The 19,786-nt window shown below is 40.3% G+C and overlaps 1 protein-coding gene and 1 long non-coding RNA gene across 6 annotated transcripts in view; one reads left to right on the top strand and one right to left on the bottom strand.

The window, feature by feature from the left end:
- Positions 1–584: 584 nt before the first annotated feature.
- Positions 585–19,786, bottom strand: part of MARCHF1 (membrane associated ring-CH-type finger 1) — a 501,421-nt gene continuing 482,219 nt past the window's right edge. For all 3 annotated transcript variants that reach the window (XM_019481434.2, XM_059721910.1, XM_059721909.1), the window contains 2 exons: positions 8,563–8,710; positions 585–4,508 (listed from right to left, as the gene is read on the bottom strand). In XM_019481434.2, the coding sequence (XP_019336979.1) occupies positions 4,207–4,508; positions 8,563–8,710 (450 nt within the window). In that variant the 3' untranslated portion in view covers positions 585–4,206. The remainder of the gene's footprint in view (positions 4,509–8,562; positions 8,711–19,786) is intronic.
- LOC109281636 (uncharacterized) overlaps positions 4,443–19,786 on the top strand; it is a 51,157-nt gene continuing 35,813 nt past the window's right edge. For 2 of the 3 annotated variants that reach the window (XR_009459804.1, XR_002088353.2), the window contains exons 1-2: positions 8,699–10,531; positions 11,965–12,056. This is a non-coding gene — a long non-coding RNA (uncharacterized LOC109281636). Of the gene's footprint in view, positions 4,530–8,698; positions 10,532–11,964; positions 12,057–19,786 lie in introns of those variants that run through there. The other variant, XR_002088354.2, reaches the window with a different exon arrangement.

Genomic DNA, 19,786 nt, shown 5'->3' with positions numbered 1-19,786 from the left:
GTAAACTTTTGGTCTTGAAGGCTGTGGATGCACTTTTCACTGTGAGCCTCCCTATTCCAACACTCCAGATGTTGGGAGATAATACCAGGCCGCCATGTTTCAAAGACAGTATCTAGATTATAACTGGACATATTTTTTAGCAGTTTCTGTAGCATGAAGACTAGGCTAAGCCTTTTTAAAGTGTCTTTTTAAACTTATCCTAAAGTTTTATCAACCTCACAACCTAGGAAAATGGAAAGGTCAGGTAGATGGAGTCTTCCCAGTACATTCAGTTATAATTATGCTTTGCTTGGAATTCCAACTATTGAGAAAAACAGCATGAAAATATGTTTTGCTTGACAGCTGATTTGAAGTTGCTTTGGTTGGTCAAATGTGCAAAATCTGTGTTTACAATAAAATAGTTTGTTTTCCTTTGGAAACATAAGAATGATTGAATCACCACATAGTGTGATACTTACCAAGTAAACACAGAATGCTACAGTGCTTTGGGGTCACTTGTTTAATACAAATACAAATTTGTTCCACAACAGTTAGCAGTTCTAGTAATTTTTGTTCCCCTTACCTTCTGTCTTTCAGGACACACATTCACCCAAAAATTCATCTTTTTTATTTTGCAAAAGAGAAGAGGATAAAACAAACAACACAAACTTGATCCAATATTACACACAGTAAAATATTTCCATCCCATATTACATTTCACTGTAATGTTTAGAATTAGAAAGAGCTAGTCCTGGTGATAGGAAACTTGCTTTCTGCAGGCCAGAAAAATAAATACTGTCTTTTAAGCATAGCAATATATGACATGGCATCATTGGATTTCTTAAGAATCTTCATAATGCTAGCATAAAAATAAATGGTTCAGTGTTGCTACCAATTTTTAAATCAATCATTGAAATAATTCATTCCTGTAATGGCAACATTTTAAGAAACCAGTAAAGAGGAGGTACATGTTTAACACAGAACAGAAGCATCTTGTTGATATTCCAAAATTGCTCATTAGTATAGTAGTTCTGCAGCCTTTGTTAAAGCATAACTTTCACCCAAATTAATTAGGAGTGTTGCTCAAGCCAGGAGGCAGAACTTCATTCCAAATTAATGCAGTTTAATGGAACTAAGTATATCTAGGAAAGGGCAGGTCATGGTGGATATCTGTCCCAGGGTTTGGTCCTGTAATTCTTAACCATGCCAAGATGAAGTTTTACCTGATTTGGGTACTTACTGCTGTCCACTGTGGAAAGACTATTTATGTCTGTCAGTGTTCCCTGATCTTTAACTTCTACTTGCAATACCATTACTTCATGTCATTAAAAAAGGAAAAAAAAAGTACTAGACTTCTATTTTTCCAACAAAAAAAAATGTGTTCCTTTTGTGTTGCCAGCACAAAGAAGCCTCTGGTAAACTAAAGTAATTGGATTAATACAGACCATTAAATTCCATAAATGACAAAGAATTGAATGAGGTATTGCCTACTATGCATATTTTTTTCTTGGAGGCAAGACTTATCATACAGTGCAAATGTGTCTTTCTGCCTACCACTAAGTCTTCACAAGCTATCACAAATCAACCTCCTATGAGAGAGGACAAGGAGAAAAAGCATTTACAATAACATTCTAAGGCAGTGGTGCCCAACCATCTTGCCCTGCAGGCCAAATGGGCAGTGCCTGGTCCCTCTGTGGGTTGCATCCAGCCAATTGGCCCCAATCCAGCTGCAGAGGTTCTGCAGCATGACCTTGATCCATCTGGCCAGGGTGGGGGTGAAGTGGTCCTGATCTGGACATGGGGGGGCGGGCAGGGCAGGGCAGCCCCAATCCTGATGTATCAGGGGGTAGGGAAACAGAGCGGCCCCAATCTGGACACGCGGAGAAGAGGTGGGCAGCACTGATGTGTATGCTGGGTGGAAGGGTGGCATGGAATTGCCCTGATCAGGGCATGGGAGGGTTGGAAGGGGAGGAATATGGACCAATCTGGACGTTCAGGGATAGGGCCTGGCCCTGATACTCCTTTGTTTCAATGGCCTAAGTAAGGCTGGAGCCAGCCTCGCAGAGCTTCCCCCATCCCCTGCTGCGAAGTTTTCTGATCCATGGAATCCCTATGGCTCATATTTGTCCCGTGAGCCCAAGTTGAGCACCCCTATTCTAAGGAATCAAAGCCCTTATTTAAGCCCAACTATAGTCCATGTTAATCTTACTCTAATGGTCTTTTGGTCTGACTAAATGTTATGTTTTCCCTCTTCATCCCATTGTTCAGATATATATTTCATTGAGGGTAGTTTTTGTTAAAGATTTTTTCCCTTTGCAATGTTACAAACCAAGGAACAAATAGGCTAAAGAGGGAAAAATCATGTGCTTGAATACAAGAGGTAATGGCATCTTGTGCTGGGATTCTAGATTTAAGCATCTTGCATGAAACAGGGTTTGGGGGTTTAAAATTATAAAATGTAGTTTAATTCCAAAAAATCTGATAATAATTACCTTGGGAACACAAATTTTAGAACAATCAATTATGTAGTCCCCATTAATAAATATTTAAAGAATAAACCAGTTTCCTCCTGGCTGTTATTTACTTTAAGGTTATTATTCCAAACTTAAAGTGTAAAAACATAACAGAATGAAATGTTCTAAAAGTGCCTTTATACCTTTGCAGTTTGATATGAAACTGTATCCTGTCCAAACTTCATTGAAGTAAAGAAGGAGAAAATTAGCACACCAATATCAGTACCTCAGACATTTGAATACAACAGACATTTGTCTTCTACCTCTTCGAAAGAATGTGTTTGTTCTTTCCATCCCCCTCCCCAGGTCAATTTCGTAATACAAGCTCAAAAGGAGCCCTAGCTGCTATCAAGTGTTGTCCCAGACTTACCCAAATCAATGCACACGTATTTCTCACCAGCTTGCCTCTCCTGTCCCAGTAATAAACACCACAGAGATTGGAAGTAAATCACAAAAGTCTTCTCTTTATATAACTCACTCTGTTGGACACATTATTATATCTACATTCATTTATCTATTGCACCTGTTAATGTTATTCACACTTCACTTAACATGAGAATGCTCAAAACACAAAAGTAACAACTGAACTGTTGAATTGCTAATAGCTCAATCTTACCCATATAAAAGAATCCACTGATAACTTTTTCAACCAAATCAGAGCAAGGAGATACCAGCAACATTTTAAGACTAGGTATGCTTGCTTGTGACTACCTTAATTGCTGTATCACAAACTCTAAAAAATAAAGCCTTATGTTTAAAATTCCCACTACTTCCCTCTATCTCCCCAAGTCTTCAGACATATAATTCAATGTCAAGTTCTTTTGGAGTGGATTGCATGCTTCCACCTGTAATACTTATGTTTATGCTTAATCTTTTACCATTTTGGAACAAAGCTTTCTATATCCAGTATGCTTATATAACAGAGAATTCATGTTTCTTTTACTTACTTTTTAAAGTACTGCAACAGAGGTCCTGTTCCAGACAGGAAAATCTAATAATTTTCTGAAGCCTTCTGGCTAAATAACTTCTGTATTTTATGGAACCAAGGAAAGGGTTGAGACAATTAGAGAACTCAAAGTCTGACTTGAATATTTTTGCAAAAATGTGAATGTATATTCAAATGGATCAATACTACCCTTCAGCTATCCTCAACTCATACAACTACCAAAACATTCAGGCACCCAATATAGCACACAAGCATGTAACTTCTTGAGGCTTAAAGGAGTGCCATGGTGTAGGTCTGTTAACTTTGTTGATTGAGGGTTTACGTGAGTGACCTTAATGGTATTACTTTGAAGTGTATTTTAAGAAGATAATTAGCAAATAAGACCCTTAGTAGTAATAAACAGGTGGAAAGGGTTTGTTTGTTTTTCCCTGTAAACAGAACAATAATAGCAGGTCTTTCCAATATCTTCCTGGCCATCCAGTTTAAAAAGGTCAACTTGTCATGTCTGTTTGGCATTGTCTGTTAACTGTTGTCTACTGCACTTTCTACACTTCCACTGTCACTACCTGGCTGACTAGTTGAGAAACTACTTCACAAAATGGTCACATTCCATAAAGTAACACATGTTGCTTCGCTGGATCTTTTTTTCCTGGGTAGGGTTTGTGTTGTTTTACTTGGTATGCATGATCATCTCTGCTTTCTTTAGCGGCTGTGGTGTAGAAAACACTCACACTTTATTCTTCAAGTGAAGAAAGACTGCCACCTCTGTCAAACTGGCATGACCTCAGAAGTCATTTCTTCAGCTGATGGCTGTGAGTTTGTACCTGTCTGTGATACTGGCACTACCACAGCATCCTTGATTTCAGAGTTCTGAATGCATGAAGAATTCTTCTCTTCCAGTTTTTTAGCAGTGTCTGGGCAGTTTTGAACAAAAATCACTCTATTGTAAGCCTTCAACCTGCGCCACAATTGAACGTAGACTTTACACTGTACGTACATGAAGACTAGGCCTCCAGTGAACCCAATGGCCACCACAACCAGTTTTGTCCAAAATGGCCATTCAAGGACACCTTTCAAACAAACAAGTTAAGGTTAGTATCATCATCATCACCTTATTTGGTCATTCTGCATAGTTCCTTTCCTAGATGCCATGCATGCCTATTTCTGAATTATATTCATAGAACAAAATTAAGCGGCTTCCTTTCTAAAGAATTCCAAATACTTTAAATGCTGTGCATATACAGAGACACAAGTGTTGTTGCTATTGTACTAAAGATTAACTGCTGTTTAAAAGAGCACAGGAACCATCCTGGTAGGCAAAGAAACAAGACCAGACCTTCACTGGTGCAGTTTTATATATCAGGAATGTAAAATTACTTCCTGGGACAGAAATGTGTGCTTTTATTGTGCTTCTTGTTCCTGTCCCTTGGTTAGAACCCATCACTATAGTCTGTAGGTTTAAGTGGGTAGAATGTAATTATCCGAACTGGAATGGCATGATCCCTGGCCTATGCCACACTACTGCTATAAAAAGTGACACAGGATCGCTTTTTGTGCCTTTTCTATTAGAAGATACATGCCCTATTTTATACTTAATATAGCCATAACCTATTATACTATAGTATTTTTCCATTGTGATGGAGGCTTGGTTTGGAGCAAGAAGAAGAAGAATCCCACCTCCTGCTAACCAGCATCATCCATTTTCTGATTGGCCTTTCTTTTCTGTTTCTCTGTGTGCATTTCTCTGTTTTCCTCATTAGTTGCATAGACATCCTAAAGTTTCTAGGACATCTTGTTTCACTCTTTGTTATTGGTTATTAAAGGAGGGGATAAAAGGAAACTGTTGCAACTCTTTAAAGGTCTTTCTATAATTGCAGAAAAATCTCCATTGGCATTGCCACTGAGAAGCCACATAACAGTGGGCCTAAGTTAGGTGATATTCTGAGCATTACTAAGATGATTCACTTTTACCTAAAACTAGTCTTATGATTTTACAAAATCAGAGAATACCATACTGGGAACAGTCTTCTAATCACAAGATAATTAACATCATTGCAGCTGCTACTTCAAACATTGAGCACTCTAACTAAAAAAGGGAAGAAAAAAAACTCAGTTGTGCATTGCCTCATCCGACTAATGATGACAGCGTTGGCACTGATACAGAATGTGATGGCCTTCAGTGTTTTGGACTGTTTAAGCCTTTGTATCAACATTTCTTCCTAGATATTTTAACCTTTTACCACCACATACATTTATTAGTAATATTTAGGAGAACTTTAAATAAATAATCCATAGCACACAGAATGCCATTAATGGTCCAGGCATCTTAAAAACATAATTAAGCTCAGCAATAAAACTGTAAGGTAGATGGGTATTATCCAAGTTTTCGACAGGGGAAACCTGAGTCAGGAGTAGAAATACCTGCTTGAGACCGTTTAGGAGCCAACAGAGGGCACTGCTCCAAGAAGGAATAGTGGCAGCAGGTTGAGAACCCAGGGCTTCTCAATTGCCTGTCTTACATCGTTCACTACTAGAGAAGTAATTTGAGATTACCCACTGCTTTACCACAAAGAACAGATACTTTGATCTTTAGGTTTTTCCTCTGCCTTCTCCCCCCCCCCCCCCCCGTTTGCCATTAAGTAGGGTCTCAGAAGATGAAAAGGAAAGGCAACTTAACATTTTTCATTTTTTAGGTTTCTTTCCCCCCCCTCCCCCCCAGTATATGAGGAGAGGGATTGCAAAAACATTCTCATTTCACCTAGTGTTTTTTCAGTGAAACTAACATTTGGAAAAAGCTGCTAATGACCATTTCACTTTCCTTGTTACCTTGGTAGCACCAGAGTGTCTTCGTGTTCTGTTAAGGTGGCAATATCAACCATTCAGCCATGTTTCAAGAACACTGTGGAAATATGCCTGAACTACTGAGATTAGGTAACATGACTACAGATATACCCTATGTCAAAGCAAATATTCATCCCAGACACTTTTGCTGAGTAGTTAAGCTTGCCTAAAGTCAGCTTAACCAAGGGAGTGCACATAGTTATCTTAATGGATAGTATTTACCTGTAAATAAAGTATCAAGCCTTTTTCCTAGGGTAAATCTCACAATGAAAACCAAAGGTGTATTATTTAAAAGAGAAACATGATATTAGGACTTGGCCTTACAGAATCATCTTGGGGATCTTGATCTTATATAAATAGAATTTGCTCATAAAACAAGAGTTGGGCAGGCAGCAGCAGCATCAAATATTGATGTTCAACTAGCAGTACACAAAGCTGATTTTTGTTTTTTCATGTAAAGTTTACAACAGAACACAAGAGACTCTGCTGTGCTATTCTTTATGTCAGTTCATATCAGAGACAGAAAAGCTGCTCCCCACATACTCATCTGATTTTTAAATTCTTTAAGTAGCCAAGAGCGACTAGATGTGGATTTGTTTTGCTTAGAAGCCTTTTCATGCACAGGCATGTGGTTTTCAAATGATTTCCAGCACTGCATGCTATCTATGTTACGCACACACATTATATTAATGTAGTACTCTACTAAGTAATAGTCCTGATCAAAAGAGGAAGAATGATTGTTATATACCTCTTTTTAACAAGGTAATTCATATACTATGCAAAGGTTTTCTTTTCTTTCTGTAAACAAACTAGAATTGCTGTTGGCCTCACCTGTAAGATTAAATATGACACCTAATTTTACCAGGCCCTGGAGTATATACTTCAAATGGCAACAGAAACCATCTTTTAATATTAGGTGGCTGGCACGTACGTTTTTGGCCAGTAAATCAGTGTTTTTAATTTTATCGTGAAATAAAGAACAGGCCTGATTCTGAAGGGATGTGTGGCAGTTGTCCTTTGTAGGTGGTGGCTAAAGATAAGAAAATTATTGTTGGTTAGAGTGTGGTGCTTAATAACACCAAAGTTGCAGATTCAATCCTTTGTTGGACTTGATGATCTCTTGAGGTCCCTTCCTGCCTTACTTCTCTGTGATAATGTGTGGATCCAATTCTGCCTTTGAATGTGCTGGCTTATTTCCCTGGTGACTTGAAGAACAGCTGATGGGCATATCTATGGCTGGGATTTGTTCTTGCATGATAGAGTTACTTCAATGGAGTCTTACAAAGCATAGCATTTACAGCTTTACTGAAGTACAATAGTTCAAACATGTTGAAAATACCTGCTCAGTTCATTAACCTATAGTCTGCTGTAAATGATGGGCCAATCCCGCATTCATTACCCCAAACACTCCTGAGCAAGATGAGACTGGAATTCTGATTCTCTCATCTGGCAAGGGAGAATCATACTATTATAACCATCACCACCAAAGTTCTTTAAGACTGTAAATGTTTTAGTAACTTCTCCTTTGTCCTTAGAGACTAACTGGTTCAGAAAGGCATTTAGTCTCTAAGATGCCACCATGCCCTGCCCTGTGCCTGACTTAAGACTAGCACAGCTATTTACCTCTTTCCACTCACATGTCCAAAATTTTTGCATTTCTGGGTTTCTACTGGACACTGAACTGAAATGCCACAGTAAAGACTGTTTTCATAGAAAAAATGTAGCTATGTATGAAGAATGCAGGAAAGGGCCTTGGTACCATTTATTTTACAAATTAGGGGCTAATAATTTCACCCATAGTGTTTCCAGTTGGGACCAGAAAAGATCATTTGTTGGAAATCCTCATTATGAAGCCTGTTGCATGTGTCCTACCCTAGTTTTGCAGAACAGACAAGCTCTATTAAGTCACATAAAACACACCTAAGACTTTTGGATGATTTTGTGAAGTTCAGCTGAACCTTTGGTTTTCATTAGCCACTTTTTTATTTCAGCATGAAAACCCCTCTGCTATGGAGTAAAAAGAATAAACAACGTATTTTAGCTGTTCTGACAGATGCACTGGGCTGTGAGCTCTTTTCTTATTGCAGTCAAAGAGCAAAATAAATTCAGCCAAATTCTGGCTTTTAATACTGAATGATGTGCCCTTTAATTTTTCCATAAAGTAGATGTGCAAGCATTTTAGCAATGGGATATATATTTACAAACAATGACTGTCCCGTTAACTATCTTCTTTTGTAATTAGTCTATTACTGTACTAGCAAAGTGGCAGAAAAAGTAACTTACCATTGTCATTGCCTTGCTTAATTTCCTCAGCTGTCCGATCTATTAAAACATACAATGACCAAACAACGCAGGTAATAGCAATAATGTGGAATGTGACAGAACAGACTATCTTCCTCCTCTCACTTGTTGTCATCTGTAGTTTCTCCCACTATAATTAGAAAAGAATTAAATATAGAACAGGCTTATAAACATGTCTTGAGAAAACATCCCATGCCATTTTGGCTGTTCCTATCTGAAGCAAACAATCAGAAAAACTAGTTACAGAATCTCATTGTTTTGCTAATAGTATAGATCCCAAGGACAGCATTATCTGTGCCACAAATATAGACAAGACATAAAGTACAAATCTTTGTAGATTCATAAGAATGTAGGATCTAGTAGTTTTCTCATCTGTGCATTTTCTTACCATCAAAATACAGAGGGGCTTAGGGAGGCTGAGCCCCCCATACAAGACAAGAGTCCCCCAAAAGTCCCCCCCATAAGAGATGAGAGCCCCCAGCCCTCCCTGTGTCTTTCTAAGCAGCTCAAGCGGCAGTGGCTCTTTCCAGCTTCCACCACCACAGACCCCCACAGAGTGCGAGCGTAATTCAGACCCTGCTTACCATCAACCTGAATAATACTTAATTTCTCTTCCCTTGTAGTAGTGCTCTACTGCTATGTATAGGCAAGTCTGCATCTAGTATACAATTTTAAAGCTCTGGAAGAATATGCAAGTCATTTGCTCCAAAACTCAAACATTCTTGGATACTTAAAATCTGAGGAATAAGATTTCAGAACAGCCACTCGCTAGGAGTATTAGGGGCAAGAAAATGAGTATAAAGATGGAGTTGGATAAGTTTATGACAGGGATTACACAAAATGATTGCCTGTGAAGTAAAGAACTGAAATTCCTGTTCTAAGAGGGATGGACGTTTGAGCTCATTGTTTCTCACTGCAGTCATTATGGTTTCTGTTTAGGCTGTGACAAGATTTTAGTAACAAAGAAGCCAAAGTCTCTCCACAGTTGAATGAATGTACTTCAGGAGGCTGCAATCTACAATGTTTTGTCTTTTTTTTTTATCACAGGTCCTTCTCTAAAACTCAACAAACTCCATGAAAAATGCATGCTTGTTAAACAGACAAAAGGAAAAGACAATGAAAAACAAAATGTTTCTAATGTGGATGACTAGTTTTACAGTCTATAGACAGCACCCAGTAAAATAAGTGAGATACAAAACACAACAGTGCCACCTTTCTGACGATCACATTACTGCATGTATGAACTGTACAGATAATGAGACAACTTTACAGTTTATTTTGCACATTTTTCCCATAGGGTTTCTAAGCAATGGCATACACTAGAGGGTGAGCTCAACTCCACAGGCTGGGTGCACTGAGGCATGCAGTATGGCTGAAAGAATAAAAACCAACAAAATGTAATTTAAAGACTCAACGTTTTCTCTCTCACATATGCACTGCAGTTCATGCAGGGAGGCACCTGGTACAGGACACAGGGAGGCACTTGGTGTAGTATTTAATCCCATCTTGGGACATGCACACAATGCTTGTTGGGGCTCTTTGTTGGCTAGTCAGGTTTTTCAATTTGGAATCACAGAAAACTAGGGCTAGAAGTCACCTTGTCCAAACCTCTGCAAAAGCCAGGATCGTCCCTGTCTAAACAAGGCCAGATAAATGCTTATCCTGCCTGAATTTAAAAACGTTTGATGATGGAGCTTCCTACATGGTACTACAGCTTCAGTAAAAATGAAGCTTTCTTTTCCAGGTGAAGCACTTCTGAATATGTAAACAAAAATGCTGCTGCAGAAGGGGGGCTGTCTATCTAGAGAAGAAATTGGGCCTGAAGACTGGCCATGCGAGTCTTAAACCCGCAGCTTTTTATGTGATTACACCAGTTTGATGTATGAAAACAAGAAATACAAGCTTTAAAAACCAGCAGAGGTGGAAGGACAGCAAGGAATGGTATGAGAAGGTAACAGAAGAAACTCCATGTCTTTCATATTAGAGGCATATGTCTCTAATCTGAGACATTATATTAGAGACAATATGTTAGACACAGTTTATGTTGGTTAAAAAATAGGTATTCAAACAACATCTAGTTTAAATTGCAAAAATCGATTTACCACAGAAAACAGTTTATCTTCAGTTTCTTTTCTGCAGCAGGTCTGTTAAGACGTTATTAGTTCTCAAGTTACTTAAGCTAATATTTAAGGATAGCTAAACATATCTAATAACGATTCACGAAGTTCACAGGCATCAGCACTGACTTTAGTAGCTAGCTGTTCAACACTACTTCAGATTTCTGTCTGTCTCAAATACCTATTCAAAAAGAATGATTAAAAAAAAAAAATCAGGCAAACATTTTGGAACATAAGTTCAGCAAAAACTCAAAGGCTTCATGACCTATTTCATTAAAATGGCCAAATGCCATAGAATATCACTGTTAGTCCTACAGTGAGTCAGATAACTGGTTGTGGTACTACTCCATATCATTTTTGAAAACATAAAATAATTTCACATGATGGGAAATTCAGAGCCTTAGAAAGGCTTGTGGTATTGCATGATCCTCTCCTCCTGTTTGTACAATATGTACATACCATGACCAAATCATCATATAGTCTCTTTGATAAAATAAACAGGCTGAGCTACTTAAGCCTTTTGCTATAAAATATGTTTTTTTACGGTCCATGACTTCTTTTTTGAGCTCTTCTTACTAGCCTTTTCAATCTTGCCAATGTCTGTAAGATGAGGCAGTTATTCCACTAACGTACTGCAGCAGTTGGCAATGTTTTCTGTTTGTGAGCCAGAATGACCGAGCTCGCAACCAGTGTTTCTCCCCACAGTGGCATGGAGAAAGCACCCGCAGGTGGCACTTCTCTCGTGGCAAGATACATAACATGCTTACAGCCAAAGTCCCCACTGCCAAATGCCACGGAAACCCCATGTCCGCAGGTTTGATCCAATTATTCTACGGGCCAGATCTGGCTTGCAGGCCATAGTCTGCCAACCTTGATGTGCTGTATTGTATATAGAAGGAATTCTACCTCCTATTTCTGCTCTATATTCCTCTGTTCTACCCAAGTAGTCTTATAGATCCATATGCTCAATCTGTGAAAATAAGATACAAACCCATACTTATTAACAAGCCATGTTGCTGGAAACAAATGCACCAACTCGGAAGTTATTTTTCTTTATTTCCTTCTGTAATCTTTAGTCAAGACTACTGCCTTAGAACACCTAAATAATGTATGGCTTTAAGGTAGATGGTTGCCTGTCCCGGTTTGGGTGATGGTATGTGATTCGATAAGACTGGGAAATGTCACTGCCTCAGTATCATAGTTTACTTTCCTATGACTGCTTTGTATCAGCTGTTTCTAATTCCAAACCAATTTCTGTCTTTCATAGCAGTATGTGGTGAGATGGATGGATTTCCAGAAGTGCAGATACAAGAGGCAGCCAGAGTGCAAGATGTCCAGGAGTTATTTTCAAGTTAACAGGTAGGGCAGTGATATAAATGAATTTTCCAGGGTTCTATGAATATTTCACAGCTGTTGCTTCAGACTCCTGTCTGAGGTCTCTGGAGCATTCACTATTCTGGGATTTGGCAGACCTGATTTCCTTGGAGTCTTTCTTATTAAATATTGCAGTCTTATATAGAATTCTATAAGAGCTGAAATATATGCCAAAACAACATGAAAAGAGACAAAGCTATCAGTCTGCTTGCCAGGTACATGTCAAGCATTGAGTCTTTTCAAGTTTCTCAGAGACTGTCACCTTTGCATTCAGTGGTGTTGAGAATGGAAGCTTCTATGATTTTGAATGACAGTTTGTGAACAATTAGAGTCATAAAAAGGAAAAAAAATAATGCTCAATTCATTGTGTGTGTCCTGCAGATAATTTAGATAAGTGTATGACAACCGTATTCAGTGGTCAGAATAAACGGACTGTGGCATTATTATCACAGCTTACAGCACTTGACCTGGAGACCTTTATCTGTTTGGGATGAAAATCCATTCAGTCCCTTCCATTAGGTGCTGTATTTCTGAGGGAAAAAAAAAATCTTTAATTACATGGGTTTCAGAAAAGGGAAGAGAAGAAAAGGAATCTGCCTCAGTTAAAAACCGCAACTACTAGCTTCAAATGCTTTGCCTGAGAATGGTGCTGAAAGTACAAGAGAATTCAGTTGTGTTGCCACATTTTTTTCTTGTTTATCGTATTTTCTCCAAGTAGGGGAAGGATATCATAGTGTTGCCACTACCACTAATATCTACTTGTCTCATTCCAAGAGTGTCACTATTCTGTTAAGGCCCAGGAAAGCCTTAGAGTAGACTGTGGCCCTGCATGATAGATCCAGTGTAGGGCCAGGCAGAGGCAGCTTGCAGTCCAGGACCTTGATCCCTGCACATGGGACTGGGCAAAGGTGGCACAGGGTTCCTGGACCCTGATCCCAGCACATGGGACCAGGCGGCAGCAGCAGCATAGTCTGGCTCCGTGCATGTGGGCCCAATTCTGACATGTGGGGTCCAATCTTCCCTGCACACCAGCCCCATGCCACTCATTCGCTCCACAGGGCCAAAAAGATGAGCATCGCTGCCTTAGAAGGTTGCTCCACTGAGATTCAAGTTAAATTAACTTTAAGAAATACAGCTGCATGAAAACTTTTTTTCCGAAATGTCTTTTCCAGCGAAACATATCCTTATAATAAAAAATTCTCATGAAACTCTTCTTGAAAAGACATAAACCTGGCATCTTTTTTTTTTTTTGATCTCTAGAAAAAAAAGTTTCTGTGTTCAGAATCCTCCTTTCCCTATTCTCTAGTGTAAAAAAAAAAGAGCAAGAATGAGGAACTTTATTTATCCCTTTTTATCCCTGGGAAACACCTTTTTTCCCCAACAGGCTTTTTGTGTTAAAGATCCAGTGAGATTCCTACAAACAGGCATGTTTGACAACTTGTAGCATACTATCATTTATTTATATTTGGGGGGGAATTTTAGGATCAGATCAGACACCCAATGGAACAGTGCCAAGAAAAAATCTAACCTTTGTCATTAAGAAAATACAATATAATACAAATAGTACTTTTTGTGGGGGGGAAAAAGATCACAAAATAACTAAAAGAAAACAACAATAATTAGGTTGGCTTTGTAAAGAAAGATTGTCCAAACCCCCCCCCCCCCCTTACCTGCTTACAGTTGTTGACAGAATTATAAAATTGCTAGGGAAAGAGAAAAAAAACCTAGCGATATTGAGGTAGAGCTCAGCTTTTGGAGTCATCACTGGCACTGTTCTGGGAGACTATCAGTCTAATGGAAAATTAAAGCTGCTGTAACCACTTGCCAGCACACCACTATGACATTTGGCTACTCTGCCACTAATGGTGCTCTCCATCACTTTATCCAAGGGTAGTGGAATGATCTGTCCCTGAGTGGGAAAGTCAGCATCAAGACAGCTTTTGTGGTTAAACTAATGTTCAAAATTACCCTAAAGCAGGAGATGATATCACCCAACACATTAGTGATTTAGAAGGATATGATTCTCTGCCTTAGGAAATTTTACTCCCAATAGTAATATAAGTTGGCTTGTTTTGAAACAAAGTGATGAGAATTAAAAACTGTGAAAAGGCCCATAAACAAATAGCAAGCAAAAATGTACCAAAATGTGGCAGGGGAGGAAAAGAAGGAACAAGGCAGAAAATGACATCTCCCATTACCTGTAATTATACAGCTGTATTAGCTGAGAGGGTAAAGCAGAAAGACACCTGACATTAATAGATAGCAAGCTGGTGAGACTATAAAGTGCTCAATGGCAATGGTATAATATTGGCTGTAAACCTTGGGACCTTTCTTAACTTGGATGTGTTCACACTGCAGCTGATGGCAGATTCACAACTACCCCCTGGCTGCAGTTGCCTCCAAACTCTGTCTGCATAGAGAAGAGAAAAGTTAGGTTCAGCTCATGTTGTATGTCATGTTTTAATGCTGAGGCTGCTCAGGAACTGAGTCTGCAGAATAAGTTGCAGCAGCCTTGGGGCTTCTCTACAGGCTATCCTGGCAGCTGGGGATCACCCCCTCATTGACATGTCCTAGACACACTCTTTATTTCCTAGCCCCAGCCACGTGCTGTAGCAACAGGGGTAGGGAAGGCAGTTGAGGCTCCCCCAAGACAGTGAGGATGTAGGTTAAATCACCATACTGTGATGCAAAATCTAGCTGTCCTCTCCCATTTATATGTTCATGTAATAAAGCTAATAGGAATTTTGTCTTAAGACTGGTCCACAGGATCTTGTAACATGGCTATCATCCTAGCTTTCACAGTATTTTTTCTAGCTCTTGGTGGAAGAAAAAATCCACAGATTTTGCAGTAAACAACAATAAGTGATATTTCCTCTCCCTAATCATGTACAGTGTAACACCTACCATAAAAAGAGCTCTAACATTTGACATAGGTTTGAAATGTGTAAGAGGAAAAAAAACAGCTTCAATTAGGCTTCTTCTTTATTATTTTAATTAAAAGTTAATCTTGGTATCAGATGCTGTGAGTGTGTATTCCTTGAAGCAAACAAATGTTGTGCATCTAATTAGTGTGACAAGAAAAAGAGAGGGCAGAAGAGAAAGTCCTGAAAACTGGTGGGGTTGTAGGGAAGTCAGCACAGGAAATCAAAAGAAATAATATGTAGGTGGCTCATTAATGTCCAAGACAGAATTTGTCCTACAATCTTGTGAGGCTGGTGAAGAAAGACAAAACAACAGAGAGTTAGTGAGAGAGGCAACAAGAGAGGTCTGGAGGGAAGGCAATTCATATAAAGGACACGCATTCAAAAAAACATCTGACAGTTGCAGTCAAAGTGTAAAATTTGGCTGAGATGGCAAGCCTGCAGCTTTCCCCCTTCAAACATTTTTATACTATTTATGTGTTATACCGCAACATATGGGTTCACGGGGTACATAAGAATATAATATGTTTATTAAGGCAGAAACAACATACGAGTAAAATTAAAACTTGATCGATATTGTGGGGAAGAAGGCTTATAGTAAAACACGTGTATAGGCCTCACCCTGTCCTGTCACATCTCAATGCCACTCTTTTGCCTAAGGGAGGCATGTGGTCCTATGTAATATGCATTATGGGCTGCAGGAGCATCTCTGAATTCTCCCCTTTTTTCTTTCCTTTTGGTCAAAGAAAGTGGAGCACAAAAGCAGTGGAGGTTGGTAGCGGCAGACAAGCTAACAGAAGAGTGCTCTAATGAGGGATTCCATGGCACCAGAACCACTTGGGATATTTGTATCCTTCTTCCACACCAAATAATGAATAATATTTTCATTTTTAACAAACCCACTGGAGAATTATGTTTGTATTGTGTGAGGCTGGCCACTAGAGGGAGCAACAGGACTATGTACCTAGTTCACAAGTTTGTGGTGAATGAGTGTTAGGCACTCAGTCCATAAGAGTAATGGGATGTGCAGCAGAAGGAACAAAAAAGGCGCATCAAGATGATCAAAGTTAGCAGAAATAAGAACAACTATTAAAACTCTATTGCATTAAATCCTTTTTAGCTCCTGTGTACATACATAGTGATGTGGATACAACTTGTGCTATATATTATGCACACATGTGAAAAACTGCTGGAAAAAGGACACGTATACCAACCTTTCCTCTGACTAGGACCCTCAAAGGACTGGGGGGAGGGAGGATAGAGGTGAACACAGCCCCACATCTTATTTACCTCTGTTGTTCCTATTTATGTTCTGTTCATTACTGTATTTACTTGCTAAATTATATAGAAAATTGGTAGTGCAAGAAAACACATCAGACAAAAATGGATTTAATGACCACGATGGAATAATCTCTCCCAGGGCTGCTTGGACCAATCTTAGGAAATGAGGTTCCACAAAAAGAGACAGCTGTGGAAAGTTTGGAACAGGCTTGGTTAATAGCACAAACTGATACTGTGTTAAGATTTGTGGGTGTGTGTCAATAAAATGGGGGCCCTAAATTGAAGCAGTGGGTTTTTAAACCCCTGTGTCATGCACACACCCTGCACTGACTTGCTTTTCCAGCGGCAGGGAGGGAGGGCAAGCTGCTGGCAGGCAAAGCAGTCCCTGGGCTATAGTGGCGAGGCTGGTGCTTCCCTCCATGGGAACAGCGGCACTCGCCCACAGGCACCCAGCTTGTGTGGTCCCAGTGGTCACTGCAGCCATGGAAGGAAGCACCAGGCCCCCACACAGCTCAGGCAGGCTTGGGGGGCGGGGAATCAGGTTTGCCTTCCCAGGCTGCTGCCAGGGAATCAGGTTTGCCTTCCCAGCCAGGCTGCCTGCAGGGCTTCCTGCAAAGCCACGGAGCTGCACAGAGCCCAGTGCTTTGCTCCGCAGCTGTAGGGGCAGCAAGCTAAAACTCCTTGGAGGAGTTTTACTTTGCTGAAGGAGTTTTAGTTTGCTGTGCCCCAAGTCATTTACAGCACATTACACTGCCAAATTTCCTACAATGGCTGGAATTAATGCGCAATACGCTGCCAAGGTGTGCAAACACTGACACCATTAAAGTGGTGCAAAAGCATTTAGCCCACTTTAAAGTGTTGTGCACACATGCCCCTTGTTTTGTCTACACACGGCCCTAGCTTCCTGTTTTACAGACATGATCTTCCACTAAAGAGAAAAGTGTTCATAGGGGCAAATGACTGCATAAACAAAACTGAAGGTGCAAATTAAAAGAACTACTTTGAAAAATGAAATACTCAGAAGATGAAGAAACTGTATTTCTGTGCTTTGTAGTGAATTTCAAAAGAAAAAGAAGATTAAAGAAAAAATCTCAGAACACAAGAAATGCAGTCATTTGCCAGCAAAGAGAAAATGGTGGCTCAACATCCAGGTCATTCAATGTCCTTCTGAGATAGTGTGCAAATACTAGCAGCCACTCAGACAGCCAGGGATCAAAGATGCAGCTCAGAGAATGTGGTGTGTGAAGCAGAAAAGGGAGACAAGAGATGCCCTCTACTGTGGCAACTGGCATCTATTAAAATTATTCATTTCTAACAACTATATCTTTTTCTGGAACCTCATTTCCTTAGATTGATCCAAGCAGCCCTGGGAAAGATGATTCCATTGTGGTCATTAAATTCTTTTTTGTCTGATGTGTTTTCTTGCACTACCAATTTTATATATAATTTAGCAAGTAAATACAGTAATGAACGGGACATACGTAGCAACAACGAGGTAAACAAGATGTGGGGGTGTGTTCACCTCTTGCTTCCCTCCCCCCAGTCCTTTGAGGGTCCTACATTAACCTTGCCTGCAAAAGGAAATGATGGCATCTAAACTGGATTAATGTTCACGTTCCACAAACACACCGAAAAGCATTTTCCCTGCTCTCTAAATAGTGTAATATGTCTGGCAGGTCTGGGAAGACCTATCGGAATAGAGGGCAAAAGATCATTAGGGACTTCAGCAGAGTATGCAATGCAGGAAGCTGAACACTCAAGATTTTTCAGTGATCTGAGTGTTTTACTTTGAGGTGTTTATTTCATGGCTTTTTTTTTTTTTTTTTGGTCAGTTGTGTCACAGTACTAATTGGCTCTGACTCTACAGCAAACCACTTGCTACTATCGACCTACCAGCTGGAAGAAAGAATCTACGAAGGTAGTTTGCAGGGAAGGAATGGATCCACTAGGCAATCTGTGTCCGGTGAGAGGAGGAGGATAAAATAATAGTAATAAAAGGCAACAGGGGTCCTGGACATGCAGGGAAGCATAAGAGCCATAAAGAGATCAGTTGTATGGATCAGAGAAGAGAGTTTAGCCCTTGTAGTTTAAGGAAAGGATATTAGCCTCTACTGTACCCAGTATCTACCACCTTGTTTTGGGAGGTGGTGCAGATCTGCATTTGGGGTGGACCTTGTTACGCACTGTAACCCAGAAGGGAAGCTGTGTGTCTTTGGCACTCAGGAAGACATAGCATTTTGCCAGCTCTATGAATCAAGAAGTAAAAAGGACAGGGTCATGACATCCATTTCCTCTTTGCTGTTCTGGATAAACAGCACGCAGGGCAGCAGAAACAAGCAGTTCCTGTGTTCAGTGGGCTTGTCTACACATGCATTTGACCTGGGATCAGTTTACTCATGAGTAAACTGCTTGTGAGTAAATGCTCCCAGGCAGGCATCTACACATCCAGGGAAGCACAAGCAGATTTGCTGCTAATGGTGGCAAACTACTCCCACTTCCTGGGACCCTGCAATGGGCCCCTGTTGCTACCAGGGCAAGCTCTAGGCTCCCCCTGGGTGTTAGCCCAGGGCCTGGCAAGGAGCACTGGGCCAGGAAATGGTTGTCTCCTGGCCAGGGCTGGGACATTACACCCTGCCCCTCAGAGCTGCCTGCTGCTGGGGCAGGGAAAATGTCCCCCTGTCCTGGCAGAGGGAGCTCCTGGCCCTGGCTCCCTGATCAGAGGCAGGAGACTTGGAAAGAGCTGCATGGGAGGGGCAGATCCAAGCCCCCTGCCCCCAATGTGTTAGCTGCTCACTGCTAGCTGCCCCATTGGCAGATTGGGGCAGAGGGCTGAGACCTACTTCATCCCTGCAGCTCTTTCCAAGCCCTGTGCCTTGATTACCTGACTGAGGTATGGGGCTGGGACCTGCTCCTGACCAGAACAGTTCCCAGCCCCTGTGCTGCTGCTTCTTGTCTCCAGGGAAAGAAATGTCTGTGCTTGTGTGGACGCAGTCCTACTGTGTTGGTCTCTGTGTACAGACTCAGAGGAAAACAGAGCCCATGGGATCTGTAGCCCGTGGTCTTGTCAACACACAATGTTGCACCAGTTTAGTTGAACTGATGTGGTTGAACCAGTCCAAACCCTGAAGTCAGCACACTTCTTTCTGCTTATGAGTGACTCACTGAAATTTAGTTTAATCCCTTATCAATTTAAGCTAACCCCACCTCCCCCCCAACCTGATTTCAATACATCAAAATCCACTTAGACTCCTGCACCTATTTAATTATGTTTAAAAACTGCATCTTATGTTAAATTAGTGCAAAATGTTCTCGTAGGTCAGCCTTTAAGCTTCTACAATCTGACCTGCTTGCACGGAATACTGAAGCCTGCTATTAATATACCTCACTTTGGTAACATGTTAGCAAGAAGATATTTGTCTGCACAGAATAAAAAATTTAACTTTGTCAAAGGAGTAATACCACCATATTTCTTTTCAAAATACCAGTGCATCAACGGAGTTAGACTTGTTGGCA

This window comes from Alligator mississippiensis, chromosome 2 (genome assembly GCF_030867095.1).
Source record: "Alligator mississippiensis isolate rAllMis1 chromosome 2, rAllMis1, whole genome shotgun sequence".
Taxonomy (NCBI): Eukaryota; Metazoa; Chordata; order Crocodylia; family Alligatoridae; genus Alligator; species Alligator mississippiensis.
This window is presented reverse-complemented; position numbering and strand designations above follow the sequence as displayed.